General features: G+C 33.4%; 1 protein-coding gene across 1 annotated transcript; it reads left to right on the top strand.

Annotated features, from left to right (window-relative positions):
- Positions 1-3406: 3406 nt before the first annotated feature.
- On the top strand, positions 3407-13132 carry LOC116020726 (translation initiation factor eIF-2B subunit epsilon-like). The gene is made up of 13 exons (XM_031261221.1): positions 3407-3604; positions 3725-3955; positions 5101-5415; positions 6797-6904; positions 7523-7712; positions 7924-8186; positions 8632-8743; positions 9326-9405; positions 10047-10304; positions 10377-10453; positions 11480-11571; positions 12378-12460; positions 12854-13132. Exons 1-13 carry the CDS (start codon positions 3467-3469, stop codon positions 13097-13099), a joined length of 2193 nt encoding a protein of 730 aa, XP_031117081.1. The 5' UTR covers positions 3407-3466; the 3' UTR covers positions 13100-13132.
- Positions 13133-13583: the final 451 nt, after the last annotated feature.

Here is a 13583-nt window from a genome sequence, read left to right as displayed (position 1 = left end):
GGTTCATAAAACTTTTTCAGTGGGGGCTAAAGATAAACTAACGAGATATTTTTTTAAAAAAAATGAAACACTTAGAGACCGAGTCATAAATATTGTTAGCTAGAGATGAAAAAACAAAATACATCAAGATAAAAAAAAATATTTAAAACAAAATATAATATATAATTAATTAGATAAAATAGTTTGAATGAAAAACACATTATAAATCACTCATCTCACTATTAATATTTTAAAAAAATAAAATAAAATAAGAGAAGAAGTCACGATGTTACAATTAAAAAATCCAATTAGAATTCTCACTATTAATATTAAAAAATGTCAAAAACAAAATTTCACTCATATCACTATTAATATTAAGAAATGAAAAAAAGCCACAATATTACAAATGAAAAATTCAGTTAGAATTCTCACTATTGATATTAAAAATTTTAAAAACATAATTTAGTGCTACAAGTTCTAACAATAGACCATTTCATATTAAAAATTTTGAAAACCAAAATTTAGTGCTACATGCCAGGTTCAAACAATAGAACATTTCATATTATACATGATAATAATAAAGACTTACCATCTAAGTCAAATTAACCTTTTGTTTAAATCTTGGTATATTCAATATATATATGGGGTGGGGGAGTGGGGGCAGTTGCCCCCATTGCTCCCACTGTGGCTCCGCCAGTGCTTTCACCTTCTGAATGCTTGAAGTTTTCTTCCACCTTGAGCTTGATGATACCCTCAGAATTGAATGTCTTTCTAGTTTGATGTCAAGAAATTTGTGATTATCAACCAATTGTCTTAAATATATATCTGAAGATGGTAGTCATTCTCATCGATCATTTACATCCATGTATAGCCCAATAGCATAGGTAATCTTCTCAATAATCTCATCATCATGTACATTTTCAAATCTATCAACTATTTTTTTCACAAGGTCAAAAGTACCAGGTGTTTTGGGCATCCCTAACTTGTTTGTGCATGCCCCTTCTTGATCACCAACCTTGATCTCATAGTTCTTCGCCATGCGTCGCATCGAATATCACAATTGCTCATCATACACTTAAATATAAAAGATCATTCATACATAGCATAGTCCAAGCGAACCCACTTAAAATCTTTACTGAACTATGACTGGCCATCAGTTCTTGATTAAAACATTTGACCAGAGGGCATCTTTCTCCGTGAACAGGTACAAGCCAATGTTTTAAGAACCAAGTATATTAATTGACATCATTGATATTATGATTGATTTAAATTAATCATAAAATTCTCTCTCTCTCTCTCAAATTATCTCTGTAAGTTTCTCTCTCGTTTGGGTACGAGGTTTTCTCTCTGGTCTTTCCAAGTGTTCCCTTTTGTCTTTTTCTCTTTTGTTGGGCTTCTGGGGTCTCTTTCATGGTGACAGTTGATACTGAGACACTTGGGAAGGAATGTGCGGCGCTGGCCATTGATGATGGGGATGACGGTCTGATTGTGGGGTTAGGTGAGAGTGATGTTTCATCTATTGATCTTCGTTTTGTAGCAGTGGGTAGAGTGGTGACGTAACGTCTGGTGTGTTTTGCGCAGTGTTGCAAAAATCGTGCCTAGGCGCCGATTGCTAGGCGGCACCCAGTTGCGTCGAGGAAGGCCGAAATTGGCCTCCTCCGCGGCCGGGCGCCTAGCCCGCCTGGGCCACTTAGGCTGCCGACTGACTAGGCGGCGCCTCGGCCGTTTTTTTTTTTTAATTTTAATTTTAAATCTTAAACATTTAAACTATTAATGTTATAATGTATTATTAACTAATACTCTAATAGTCTAATAAGTAATAACTTAATAAAATAATAAGTAATAACTAAATTAAACTAATACGTAATGCACAAATAATTAATAAATAATAACTAATAACTTAATAAGTATTAACTATTTAACTATTAAAGTGTAAAGATTTACAATATTAAACACTTTACAATTATTAACACTTAAAATATTTTTTTTAAAATTTTTTTATTTATATTAAAAAAAAAACTAGGCGCCGATTAATCATTATGAGTACAAATAAAAATAATAAAATTAGCATGAAAATATTTTGACAATCATACATATACAATGTCAAGTAGATGGTGTGTTGCAGAATATGTTAGGTTTAGTTTTGGGTGAATACAAGTGAGAAGGGGAGAGGTTTATATACTGTTATTTTGGGTAGAATAATGATTTAGTTAGGAATCTATACAAAATTATATTATAAAATCCTATTAAGACTTCAATATTCTAATTTTAAGTTAGGAATCTATACGGAATTCTATTATAGAATATTGCCAATTTGTTTGAAAACTGCAATAAAGAAACAAATTGTCTAAAGAACTTACGGGGCGTTTGGTTGGAGGGAAGGAATTAGGTGCAATTCCATGGGAAAAGAATAATGCGAGAATAAAGTGAAGTTTAAATTCCAGTGTTTCGTTTGCAGGAATAAAATTATTGGGAATTCCAATTCCAATGTTTGGTATACATGGGAATTGAGAGGGAGTAATAAGTAGTAAAAGTCCAAAATGCCCATCATTGTTGTTGTTATTATTATTTTCTAATTGACAAATTAATTCACAAATTAATTCACAAATTGTTAGAGTTGTTGCATATAAAGAATGCAAATTTTGAAGAGTTCTGGATATAAAGAATTCAAAGGAACATACATGAAAGTTGGTGTATATAATTAAACAATGCATATAAAGAATGCAAATTTTGAATAGTTGTTGCATATAAAGATTTAAATGAATATACACAAAGAGAAGTCGAAGAATAATACATATATAATTTAGAAGTGAAGATGAGATTCTAATTCCATGAAAATGAGAGAATTGCAATTTCATGGAATTGCAATTCCTTCCAACCAACGAATGAATTTAGTTGCATTCGGAATTATGTGAGAACTAAGTGGAAAAGGAATTGTAATTCCCTCCAACCAAACACCCTGTTAATGTTAACGGAAAGAATTTGGTAAAATTATAAATGATATTCTAATTTTAAGTTATGAATATATATGGAATTCTATTATAGAATATTGCCAATTTGTTTGAAAACTGCAAGAAACAAATTGCCTAAAGAATTTAATGTTAAACTTTTGTTATATTTAACAGAAAACTTTGGTAAAATTATAAAAGATTAAGATATATTAGGAATTTAATTGAAGGTTGCACAATAAGAAGAACACTACAATATATATGTTATAGCAGACTATTACACCAAACTTTAATTTTAATTAAGGGTATAACATTATTCACTCTTATTATAAATGTAGAAATTAAGGGTATAACATTATTGGCTGTAAGTGTAGATATATAATAAGGATATGGATTCGGTAGGAATGAAATTACAATTCTACTGTCCCAACACTGAGTTAAAAATTGTGACTGCGTGTTTACTTAAACTGGAGTAAGGGTTTACGAAGAACAAGAAGGTTTCTCTCTCTCTCTCACCCTCTGACTCCTTCGGTGGTAAAATGGTGGCAAAGAAGGGCGGAGGTAGAGGCGGAGCCGATGACGTGGAGGAGGAGCTCGCCCGTATTCCCTTACAGGCCATCGTGTTGGCCGATAGCTTCACCACTAAGTTCCGTCCCATCACTCTCGAACGACCCAAAGTAAAACCCTCTCCCTCATATAATATCACTTTTTTTTTTTCCTTTAAATGTTGAAGTATTATTAGACTTTTTTATAATTCTTGTGCTTTTTTAATCTTTGCGATTGGATTTTGATTGAAGGTGCTATTACCGTTGGTTAATGTCCCTATGATTGATTATACCTTGGCCTGGCTGGAATTTGCTGGGGTTGAAGAGGTTTTCGTTTTCTGCTGTGCTCACTCTAAACAAGTGATAGATTATCTGGACAACTCCAAGTGGTTCGAGCAGCCAAACTTTGTTGTCACCACTATAGAATCACATAATGCTATCAGTGCTGGGGATGCTTTGCGTTTGATATATGAGCGAAATGTGGTATGTGATAGACTTTTTCAGTTTTCATTTTAAAATTTCCTCTGCTCCGGATCATCTGTTTGTTTTTCTTTGCAGAAAGTTTTAGGAGCCTAACTATTTTCTACTATTTGTGTACTAAGCTCTTAATAATGCCTTTCATTGTATTTTACTGAATTGTGTTCTTGCTTTGATCATGCTTGCTTTTGTTTAGAAGGAAATGTATGATTTTTGTTCTAACAGAGTATTGTGAAGCTAATAAATTAAGCTGTGTTATGAAAGTGAGATAATAGTATTGATCCGATTATAGCACTTTATAGTTTGTACTCCTAGGAATTTGCTGTAATAGAAGAAGCAGGAGACTGTTTAAAATTCCCTGACTCTGCATTTACTGAAAATAGAACTTTGAGTTGCAGAATGGAACCCCTGAGCTAACCTGGTAAATATATTGTGCATGTTAGTGAATATAGGCCTTTGAGATGTAGATGAAATTCTGAGAGGGAAGAAAGCTACTGTTGATACCTAATACATTTTTCCTTAGTGAGAGGGAAGAAAATTTATGAATTTTTTCCCTTTCTTCATTCCAAGTCCTGCTCAGTATCAGTGTATTTTCTATTGCTTCATGTAAAACAAACTTTTCTGTTGATATGATTTGCACCATCACACTTGATTTTTAGAGTAATGCTTTGCATTTTTGGAGTGAAGAGTTCTTCTGTTGAATTGTCAGCTGAACCCCAGTTCTTAGGTTCTATTTGTCTTCTCTCTTTCAAATGAATTGTTATACCACTTTCTTTCATTTAAGGGTATTTGCTATTTACATCTTGTTTCTTTCCTTTTTCCCTCAACCTGGCTACTATACTGCAGTTTAATATGCTGCTTAATTGCTTAAAGGTGGTGCTTTAACCATTCTTTATTATCTGTGCTTTCTCTATCTACTCTCTAGAGAAAAATTATTAGTTAAAAAGCACAAATATATTGTTGACTTACTGAAGAGTTGCTATTTCTTTGACAGTACTTTTTTTTTTTAACCTGATAAGTTCATTTAAAGTACAGTAAACACAGTACTTATAATGTCTAGATGAATTTCCAAGATAATTTCTCTTCTGTTATATTCTTGTTCCAGTGATTTCTAAATATAAAGTTCTTTTTTCTTTCCTGTGCTTTTGAAGATACACGGAGATTTTGTCCTAGTTAGTGGAGATACAGTTAGCAACATGTCGCTTACAGAAGCATTGAAGGAACACAAGGAAAGGCGAAGAAAGGATAGCAATGCTGTGATGACCATGGTCATTAAGCAGTCAAAGCCATCACCAATAACTCACCAATCTCGTCTGGGAACTGAGGAGCTTTTTATTGCAATTGAACCTGAAACGAAACAGCTTCTTTACTATGAGGACAAGGCAAATGATACAAAAGGATATCTGTCTCTTGAGAAGGGACTGCTTGCAGATAATCCTTCTATTTCCCTTCACAATGACAAACAGGTTGCTTTTGGCCTTCAATTATCTGCTTTGCCCTTTAAATATGTTATCTATATGTAAATTGTTCTTAACTAGTTCTAGTCATGTGACTGATGCTTGTTGTCCTGATGTCTAACCTTTTCCATACTGGTGGGTGGTACCTCTCTTTGAAAAGGGAAAAGAAGATGGAAACTTTGGTAGTAAATTAGCTGTGTAATATGTTATCCATGTTCTATCCTCTAGCGACAAATGAAACTTTACATTGCTTAGTTAGTGCTATTGATATTTTTGGTGATGGTATGTGCATTTTATCATTCCCCTTGGTGGAAATTATTAGAGTATTATTTGAATTTTATACATATAAGTTTAGACTTTAGAGTCACTAACAAACTCTTGATCTGGTTGACTTACCTTCCTAAATTAACCTGTCCTGATTACTTTTACTTAAATGATGTTAACCAATCATTATATTTGTATCATTGTGAAATTATATTAATTGGTTGCAAATGAACCTAGCCTAGCTGATGCCTTATAGTATTATCAATTTCTCAAATATTCTAATGGGGTATTTGGTTCAAATAAAAGAATTTGAATTAAAAAAAATGATGAACTGGAATGAATTTTAGCAATTTTTTTTTAAATTTAAATTTGGGAGTGGAATCAATTATAATTTTTTATTTTTTCGTTTTTGCTCAATTGTGTCTCCTCCATCTCCAACACAATCACTATTGCATTTCTAACATAGAGACACTGTTCAACCCCTGACAAGCTTGTTGTAATGCTTGGCTGTCAATTGCTAGCTCGCAATGCCGGGGCACCGTCCTCACTATTGCTCCACCACTCATGCCATGTGTGTGTCCATATGTTACATATGTATGTGTATGTATAATGGCTTCTGTGGTATGATTAGCTGTGCTTGGTTGGAGAATGGGGGAGAAGAGAAGGGAATCGGAGAGAAGGCAGAAGCTGGAATTGATTCTGATTTGTTACATAATATGGGGAATAGAGTTTTTAATTCCTTCTTCCATTATCTTCCTGATACTAAAAAAAAAAAAAAACAAGCACCAGCAATGGGTTTCAATCTGAATCCTAAAAATCCCCAACCAAATGCCACCAAATTGTTTAACTTCGTTTTACCTCCAGCATCTTTTTACTTTTCTGGTCAGCATAGCTTCCTAAATGGATCTGATTTTAGTTTCTTGTACTTAATTGGTGTTAAACTTAGTCTTTGCCCTTGTAAAATAATTGGGAACAATAAACTTCATATTTACTACACTGGTTTAACACATTTTATTTTTGCAAAACCTTTAAATCATCAACTTTCTTTGTCTGAGAAGCTCAACAAAGTTAAAGAAAAAAAATCTCATTCTTTGTACTCATTGCCATGGTGTTTCTTTCTTCGCAGGATTGTTATGTTGATATATGCTCTCCGGAAGTTTTGAGTCTTTTCACCGATAATTTTGACTATCAGCATCTACGCCGTCATTTTGTTAAAGGGTTGCTTCTTGATGATGTATGTAAGAGTTATGCATGATATATATCTTAGAGTATTAATTTGAGTACATCCTCCCTCAAGTGAAAACTGAAAAAGGAAATAGTTTGAAGAGGAATTATCCTTCTTTTATGTTTTTACTGGTGAAACTCTTGAATCTATTTATTCATGTGAACACCTATTTATATGGAGAGAATGTCTGTTGATCAGGTATTTATTTCTTTTTGTCTGTTATCTTGTCTCTGGTTTAGGTGCATTTGAGTAGAACATAACTATAATGTTTTCTGTGATTTCTCATAAAACTCTATCTGCAGCCATTAAAAAATGATTACAAATCTTTGGAAATGAATATAAACAAATGGTTTTTCCCCCATTAATTGCATGCTTACACTTAAGAAAAGTAGAAACTCTTGGAGACTGAGGCTTTTTAGTAAGAAACTTAAAAATTGACAAGTTTGTATGGTACATGTACCAAAGATATAACATCGATGGTACCTTGGATATTGAATGATAGGACTTGCTCTGGCTTAATGTTGGAACTTTCTACTATGCACTTAAAATGAGCCCATCCCTCTGTCCCTTTTTGACATTGTTCCTTTCCCTCTAATGTATCTCTAATGTTTTTTTTCCTGCTCTCAGATTATGGGTTATAAAATTTTCACCCATGAAATTCACTCAAGTTATGCGGCTAGAATTGATAATTTCAAAAGTTATGACACTGTTAGCAAGGACATCATTCAGAGATGGACATATCCCTTGGTTCCTGATGTCCAATTTTTTGGAAATTCTGCAACTAAACTTGAAAGGAGGGGTGTGTATCGAGCATCTGGTAAGGAACATCTTAATGTATGCTTTTGCTTCTGTATGAGCATTAATGTATTATGTTAAAAAATTGTTTGGCTTACATAATTATAGTTGGCAAGCAGAAATGTGTGTATGCATGTATGCACATACATTATGAGAACATAACTGTAGAAATAACATTTGTTTTTACCATTTTATTTGGCATCTTGCTGACCACGATATGTAAATATTTCCAGAAGTGAAACAGTCTCGTTCAGCAAAGATTGGCTCTTTTACTGTGATTGGGAATAACACTAGTATTGGCTACAACACGGAGATTTCAAATTCAGTTATTGGGGAAGGTTGCATAATTGGATCACATGTTAAAATAGATGGTTGCTATATATGGAACAATGTCACTATTGAAGATGGATGCAAATTAAAGCATGCAATTGTATGTGATGGAGTGATAATGAAGTCAGCAGGAGTTTTGGATCCTGGTGTTGTTTTGTCATTCAAGGTACTTAGAGAGATGGTTTTTCATACATTCTATGCGCATTAGTTGTGTCTCATACCCTTGTGAATGGATAAACTAAACAAACACACTAAAATAATCATGCTTGATTTTGGGTACGTTGGTTTGGGTTTTAGCTGGATAGTACTAGTAGGCTAAGCATCTCCTAGACATTAGGCTTTGGTTGATTGGTTCAATAGCCATCTTCCAATCCCCTCAGGTATATAAAATAAAAAAAAAATGCTAGATTTGAATGTCATAAAGTGTTCCATTTTAACATTTGTGCTCACAGTTATATGATTTTTGATGTAACTAGAATTTAAGAACATGCCCATTGTGGTGTGCCTATCTTTGCTTGTTTCTCATGCCATGAATTTGTTGATCTCTTTCATAGTGTGAGATTTTGGTCTTCATTCCTTTTGAATCATATCATTCCTGGCATCATATCCAGGTTGTGGTTGGGCAGCATTTTCTTGTTCCTGCATACTCAAAAGTGTCTTTACTTCCGCAACCCATAAAGCAAGATAGTGACGAGGAGCTGGAGTATGCTGACAACAGCAGTGGTATCACAGTAGTTCTGCTTAACTTTTCTCAGTGCCTTAGAAATTTTTTCTTGCATAGTCATATAAACTGCAGTATTTTAGCTTCTTAAACTGAGTGGCATAGCTAGTGTAAGATGATCCTATTGCAAGTCTTTTCTACAGAAAATGAATATGATTTTTTTTAAAAGTATGGTTTCACCATTAAAGGAATGAATTTAGCATCTTCTGAAAGAGGACTGATTTTCCTCTTGTTTGTGTGCTCTAGCTATGTAAATCTGGTTTTATTGTATTTTAGATCTTGAAAGATCTTTTTAAAGTTCTAATCTAGTTCTTGCTTGATCTTAGTTCAGCAACAGCTTATTTTCTAGGGTAGGGAGTGGATATTATAGTAACCTCCAAAACAAAAGTATGGTACCAAAACTAGGCCACATAAATTCACATCTATGTTTGCCAATCTCTTCCCAACTTGGGTATTTGTATTTCCCATCGTGATCTTCTATTTCATGTGATTTTTGGACACTCCCATGTCTTGTGGAGGCATAGTTATGCATCTGCTTGTTCTTTTGTACATAAATAAATCTTAGTTAAGTTGTTCATATGTAGCAATTTCTAGTACATCGGACAAGATGAATGAGGATACACGGACTGAGCCATTGAACTTGCAACAGTGTGCTGCATTTCAGGTGGAGTAAAACTCCCTTTTCTTCTTTCCTGGTTGAATACATGGTTACGAGTTTAGTATACTAATATACCTGTGAATGTTCTTGCCCCCTCCCCCACCACTCTCCAAATAAATAAATAAAATTAAAGATTTATGGTATACTTCATACTGTGTATTCCGAGCTATAGCAGTTGATTTTGATACTAATGGAATCTTAATAGCATCTTCAAAGTAGAGACGTAGTTATGATGATTGATAGTTAAGCACATCAAATTACAAAATTTTTATTTAAAAAAAAAAAAGAAGCTTTGCACCCACTCAGGATGTATAAGGTTGCATGGAGGCAGCATTCTTTTCTCTGCGTTTTTCCCCCCAAAAAATATTTTGAAATATAGGAAAACCAAAAAAGGTGAAAACCTTAGCATAACCCTATTGTAGCCCTAGGTTTGGCTCATTATGCGGTTCATGATGTTCCTATAGAGGCATGTGTATCAGTATGAAATGTATGAATCTCAATATTACTAATATAATCAATATGCTTCTGCTTTCTCTGGTTTTTATATATTAGCTTTTCCACCCAGTTGGATGTATTGCTACTTATGATGAAAATGATTTTGTATCTGTTGGTTGTTTATTTACTTACCAGTTATTCAAGTTCCTTAGGTTGGCAATGGAGGAGTTGGGTACATATGGTCAGTTAGTGAGTATGGGCTCGATGATGAATGGAAACATTCAGTTGCACCAATTCCTGCAGATAAGCTTGTTGGGATTACACAAACCCTTACTGATGAACTGGATGTCCCAAATCCAGATGGGAATATTCTTCCACATTCCGGAGAATTGGAACTTGACTCTGTGACTAATGATTCCATTGATGATGCTGAAGATATTAGGGACGAGTCTGTATTCTTTGAGAAAGAGGTAGGTATTTGCAAGATACTGAAAAGATGTGTGTTTCTGAAATAATATTAAATGTTTTATTTCTTTATGCAGGTTGAAGCAACTTTCCGAAGGGCTGTAGAAGAAAATGTAAAGCATGACCATGTAATCTTAGAAGTCAATGCATTACGGTACTAATTTATTATCTATAGTTTGGTATATCAATTTTTTAATGCACTGAGTTTAATTTATCTCCTTATTTATGCTTGATTTAAAAAATAATAATGAGAATACGTTAATCAAGGCACCTTAGAGGTACTGTACAGAACACAAGCAGATTTAGATTGTCCAGAACAGAATCAGATTTAGATTGGGCCTCCAAACCAAACTATTGACAATGTGTTCTGTAATACTGTTCAGTATCATAAAGTTCGTGAAAATATTACTTCTGTTAGAAATGTTCATATTTAATTGACATTTCCTTCCATCAACACTATCTCCAGTTATTACTGCTTTCCTTGATAGGCATCATAAGATATCTCAGACTTCTCAGTTTAGATAAAGAGATAAAGAGTTAACTTCTTAGATTATGGCATAATTTAGCCAATGAAATATGGTGTTAACTACTCACCACTATGTCCACCATGGCACACATTGAACACCATAAAGATACATGACTTAAATTTGTTCAGTCATTTCTTGATTTTTTTGAGGATGACATTTTGGATGTGCTTTGAACCAAAACGTAGATCACTCTTAATATATGTTAGATACTTAGATACCAAACAATATTTATTCCTTTGTTTCTTAGAAATTGAAATATTCTGAGTAACTGTGAAATTTTGACCTATGCTTTATATTGGTTGCTGTTATATTATGTTTTCATTTGTTAAACATTTAAGTGTAGCCCTATGAGAACATGCAGAACCCCTATTTACCTGTGTGTGTGTGTGTGTATATATATATATATTGTACATGTATCTAGAATAAACTATCAATAATAACATGATTGAAATTTTGGCGTATTAAGGCTTTAACTGAGTTGAGTGCCTTTAATTTTAGAAAGGCTTAGCTAAATTGAGTTGTAGATAAGCTATACTTTTAGATTGTGGGTAATTGATTCCTTTTTGACCAAAACCTTTGACATTATATCATACCCTTTATTGAATAAGTATGTCTTATACTCTAATTTCTTTGTTTTCTCTTTTATTCATCAGGTTGTCATACAATAAGGCATCAGAAGATTGTGCTGGTGCATTGTTCTATTCAATTATGAAATATGCATTGGATACTCCACACAGTTCACCTCGTAATTCTTTTTCTATGTTCCCCTATAAATTTTCTGTTTGTTAATTGTCTCTTTTTAGGATTTTGTGCATTGTGATTATCATTTAGGAATTAGGATACAGTTCCTAAGTGAATTTTCAGTAAGTGGAGTTGAAAAAGAACCCAAAATTTGTAAATTTGGGATAGTGAATAAACTTTTACTGAATAATGGACCTAAATCCCTAAACTATTTGTCTGTCTCCTGGTTTCTGCTCCAACAAACAAATTGAGATTTGGAGGATTCATGGAAATGTGCGTTTGTGCATCCAAGCTACTTTCACAAATTTACAATGTGTGACTTCTATGACTTCTTTATACACTTTATTTTTGTTTTTATTGGATGATCAATGTATTGGGAAATGTGCCAGTTCTGCTCTTTTTCCTTGCTCTTTCTTATAGAATGACTTCTCATTGATTCACGCCTTGTGTTTTGTGTATGTGAGCAATAGAAGTGAACTTTATTAACTCTCTGATTAACAACTGCATTTAACTTACTGTTATAACCCTTGAACAACCATATCAAAATTCTCACTAGAAAACAATCGTAATGTGTTTATTGTGCAATGATTACAGTCCTTACTAATGTCAGATCACTTCAATATTCCTGCTCTTGTAATGTTTGTATATCCTTTTTGTTGAAACTGCATCTGTTCGTGAAATATGTTCTTTAAAATATAATAGACAGCGCACAGTAATCTACATGCTCATCTACCTCTAGAAAAGTGTTGTGTCAGTGACGCACTTATCTGGCATGTTCGCATTTGATGACATTGTTTATTTTTCTTACAGTTGAACTGGTAAAAAATGTAGCAACTGTATTTACAAAATGGGCAAAACTTCTGAAGTATTATTTGCCAAGCATTGATGAGGAGGTTGGTGTATATCTTACATATATGCTTCCATCTTTTTTTGTTGATTTGTTACCATTCCTTTCATTTTCTACTTTGATGTTGGGTAACTTCCATTTTAAACTACAGGCTATTGTGTGCCACTTAAAACTAGGTACATTTAGAGTTCATAGTTTTTTTTCTTCTTATTTTTTCTGGATAGTTACTTCAGAGGTCATAAAAATGTGTTTTGAAAGCTATGATGCTGGAGGTTTTAATTGGGGTAGCTATTCTGCAGTGTTATGTACTTATTTTGTTAGTTTGGTCTATCAATCCAAGCTTTTGGGTGAATTTAGTTTCTTGGTTGAAATTAAGAATCCAAAAGTTTTTTATGTCATTTCAGTTTGGTATTTTTGTTATTATCTTGGATCCTTGCAGATTGAAGTGATATTGAAATTTGAAGAATTGTGCTTGGAATCTGCAAAGGAGTATTATCCTTTGTTTGAAAAGGTAATTTGGCTATTGATGCCGTTATTTACCCCATCTATGCAAAGAAATATAATATGCCCTGCTAAGTTTGCATCTTATAAGTTTTCTACTGCACTGTACTGTATTTGTTCAAGGCTTGACATGTTTCATTTCATTGTGAGTTTGATGCAGTCTGTGATGTCTTTACAAGCATGAGATGTTTGAGAAAATATATTCCAAAGAGAAGTCTAAATTTCCTAGGTAGCAAATAATTTCAGATGCACTAGTATGAGCAAAGTGTTGCTGTTAATGTGACACAGATTTTTAAGAATCAATATTGTCTTCAAAAAATTACAGGATGAGTTTGTGNCAATGTTATCGAAAACTTGAATCGCAGACTGTTTCACAAATTTGAAGCTGAAGTCGACAGGAGCACTCCAAGCTTCTTTACTGTCAATAGTAATTTGGTCAAACATAACGAAGGCATACTCTAGTTCAAAAGTCGTTGACACCACCCGAGTATCAATCTTCATTCTTTTGTGGTTCACATACGCCATGACCAATTATCGTTCTACGTACGCTTATAACAAGAACTCGGCAAAAAAACGAGAGGGAATAAACTTGCTAAAGATGCGAGAAGCAACAAATTCGATAAATAAACGAAAGATATAATAGCAACAAAACTTACTAATAAAAAAAC

This window comes from Ipomoea triloba, chromosome 5, assembly GCF_003576645.1.
Source record: "Ipomoea triloba cultivar NCNSP0323 chromosome 5, ASM357664v1".
Classification (NCBI taxonomy): Eukaryota; Viridiplantae; Streptophyta; class Magnoliopsida; order Solanales; family Convolvulaceae; genus Ipomoea; species Ipomoea triloba.
This window is presented reverse-complemented; position numbering and strand designations above follow the sequence as displayed.

Bases quoted from the DNA above. Each gene is read 5' to 3' on its own strand.
- LOC116020726 (XM_031261221.1), top strand. From the start codon at position 3,467: ATGGTGGCAAAGAAGGGCGGAGGTAGAGGCGGAGCCGATGACGTGGAG. The intron at 5,416-6,796 runs GTTGCTTTTGGC...CTTTCTTCGCAG, and splicing joins CCCTTCACAATGACAAACAG to GATTGTTATGTTGATATATG. The intron at 8,187-8,631 runs GTACTTAGAGAG...CATCATATCCAG, and splicing joins GTGTTGTTTTGTCATTCAAG to GTTGTGGTTGGGCAGCATTT.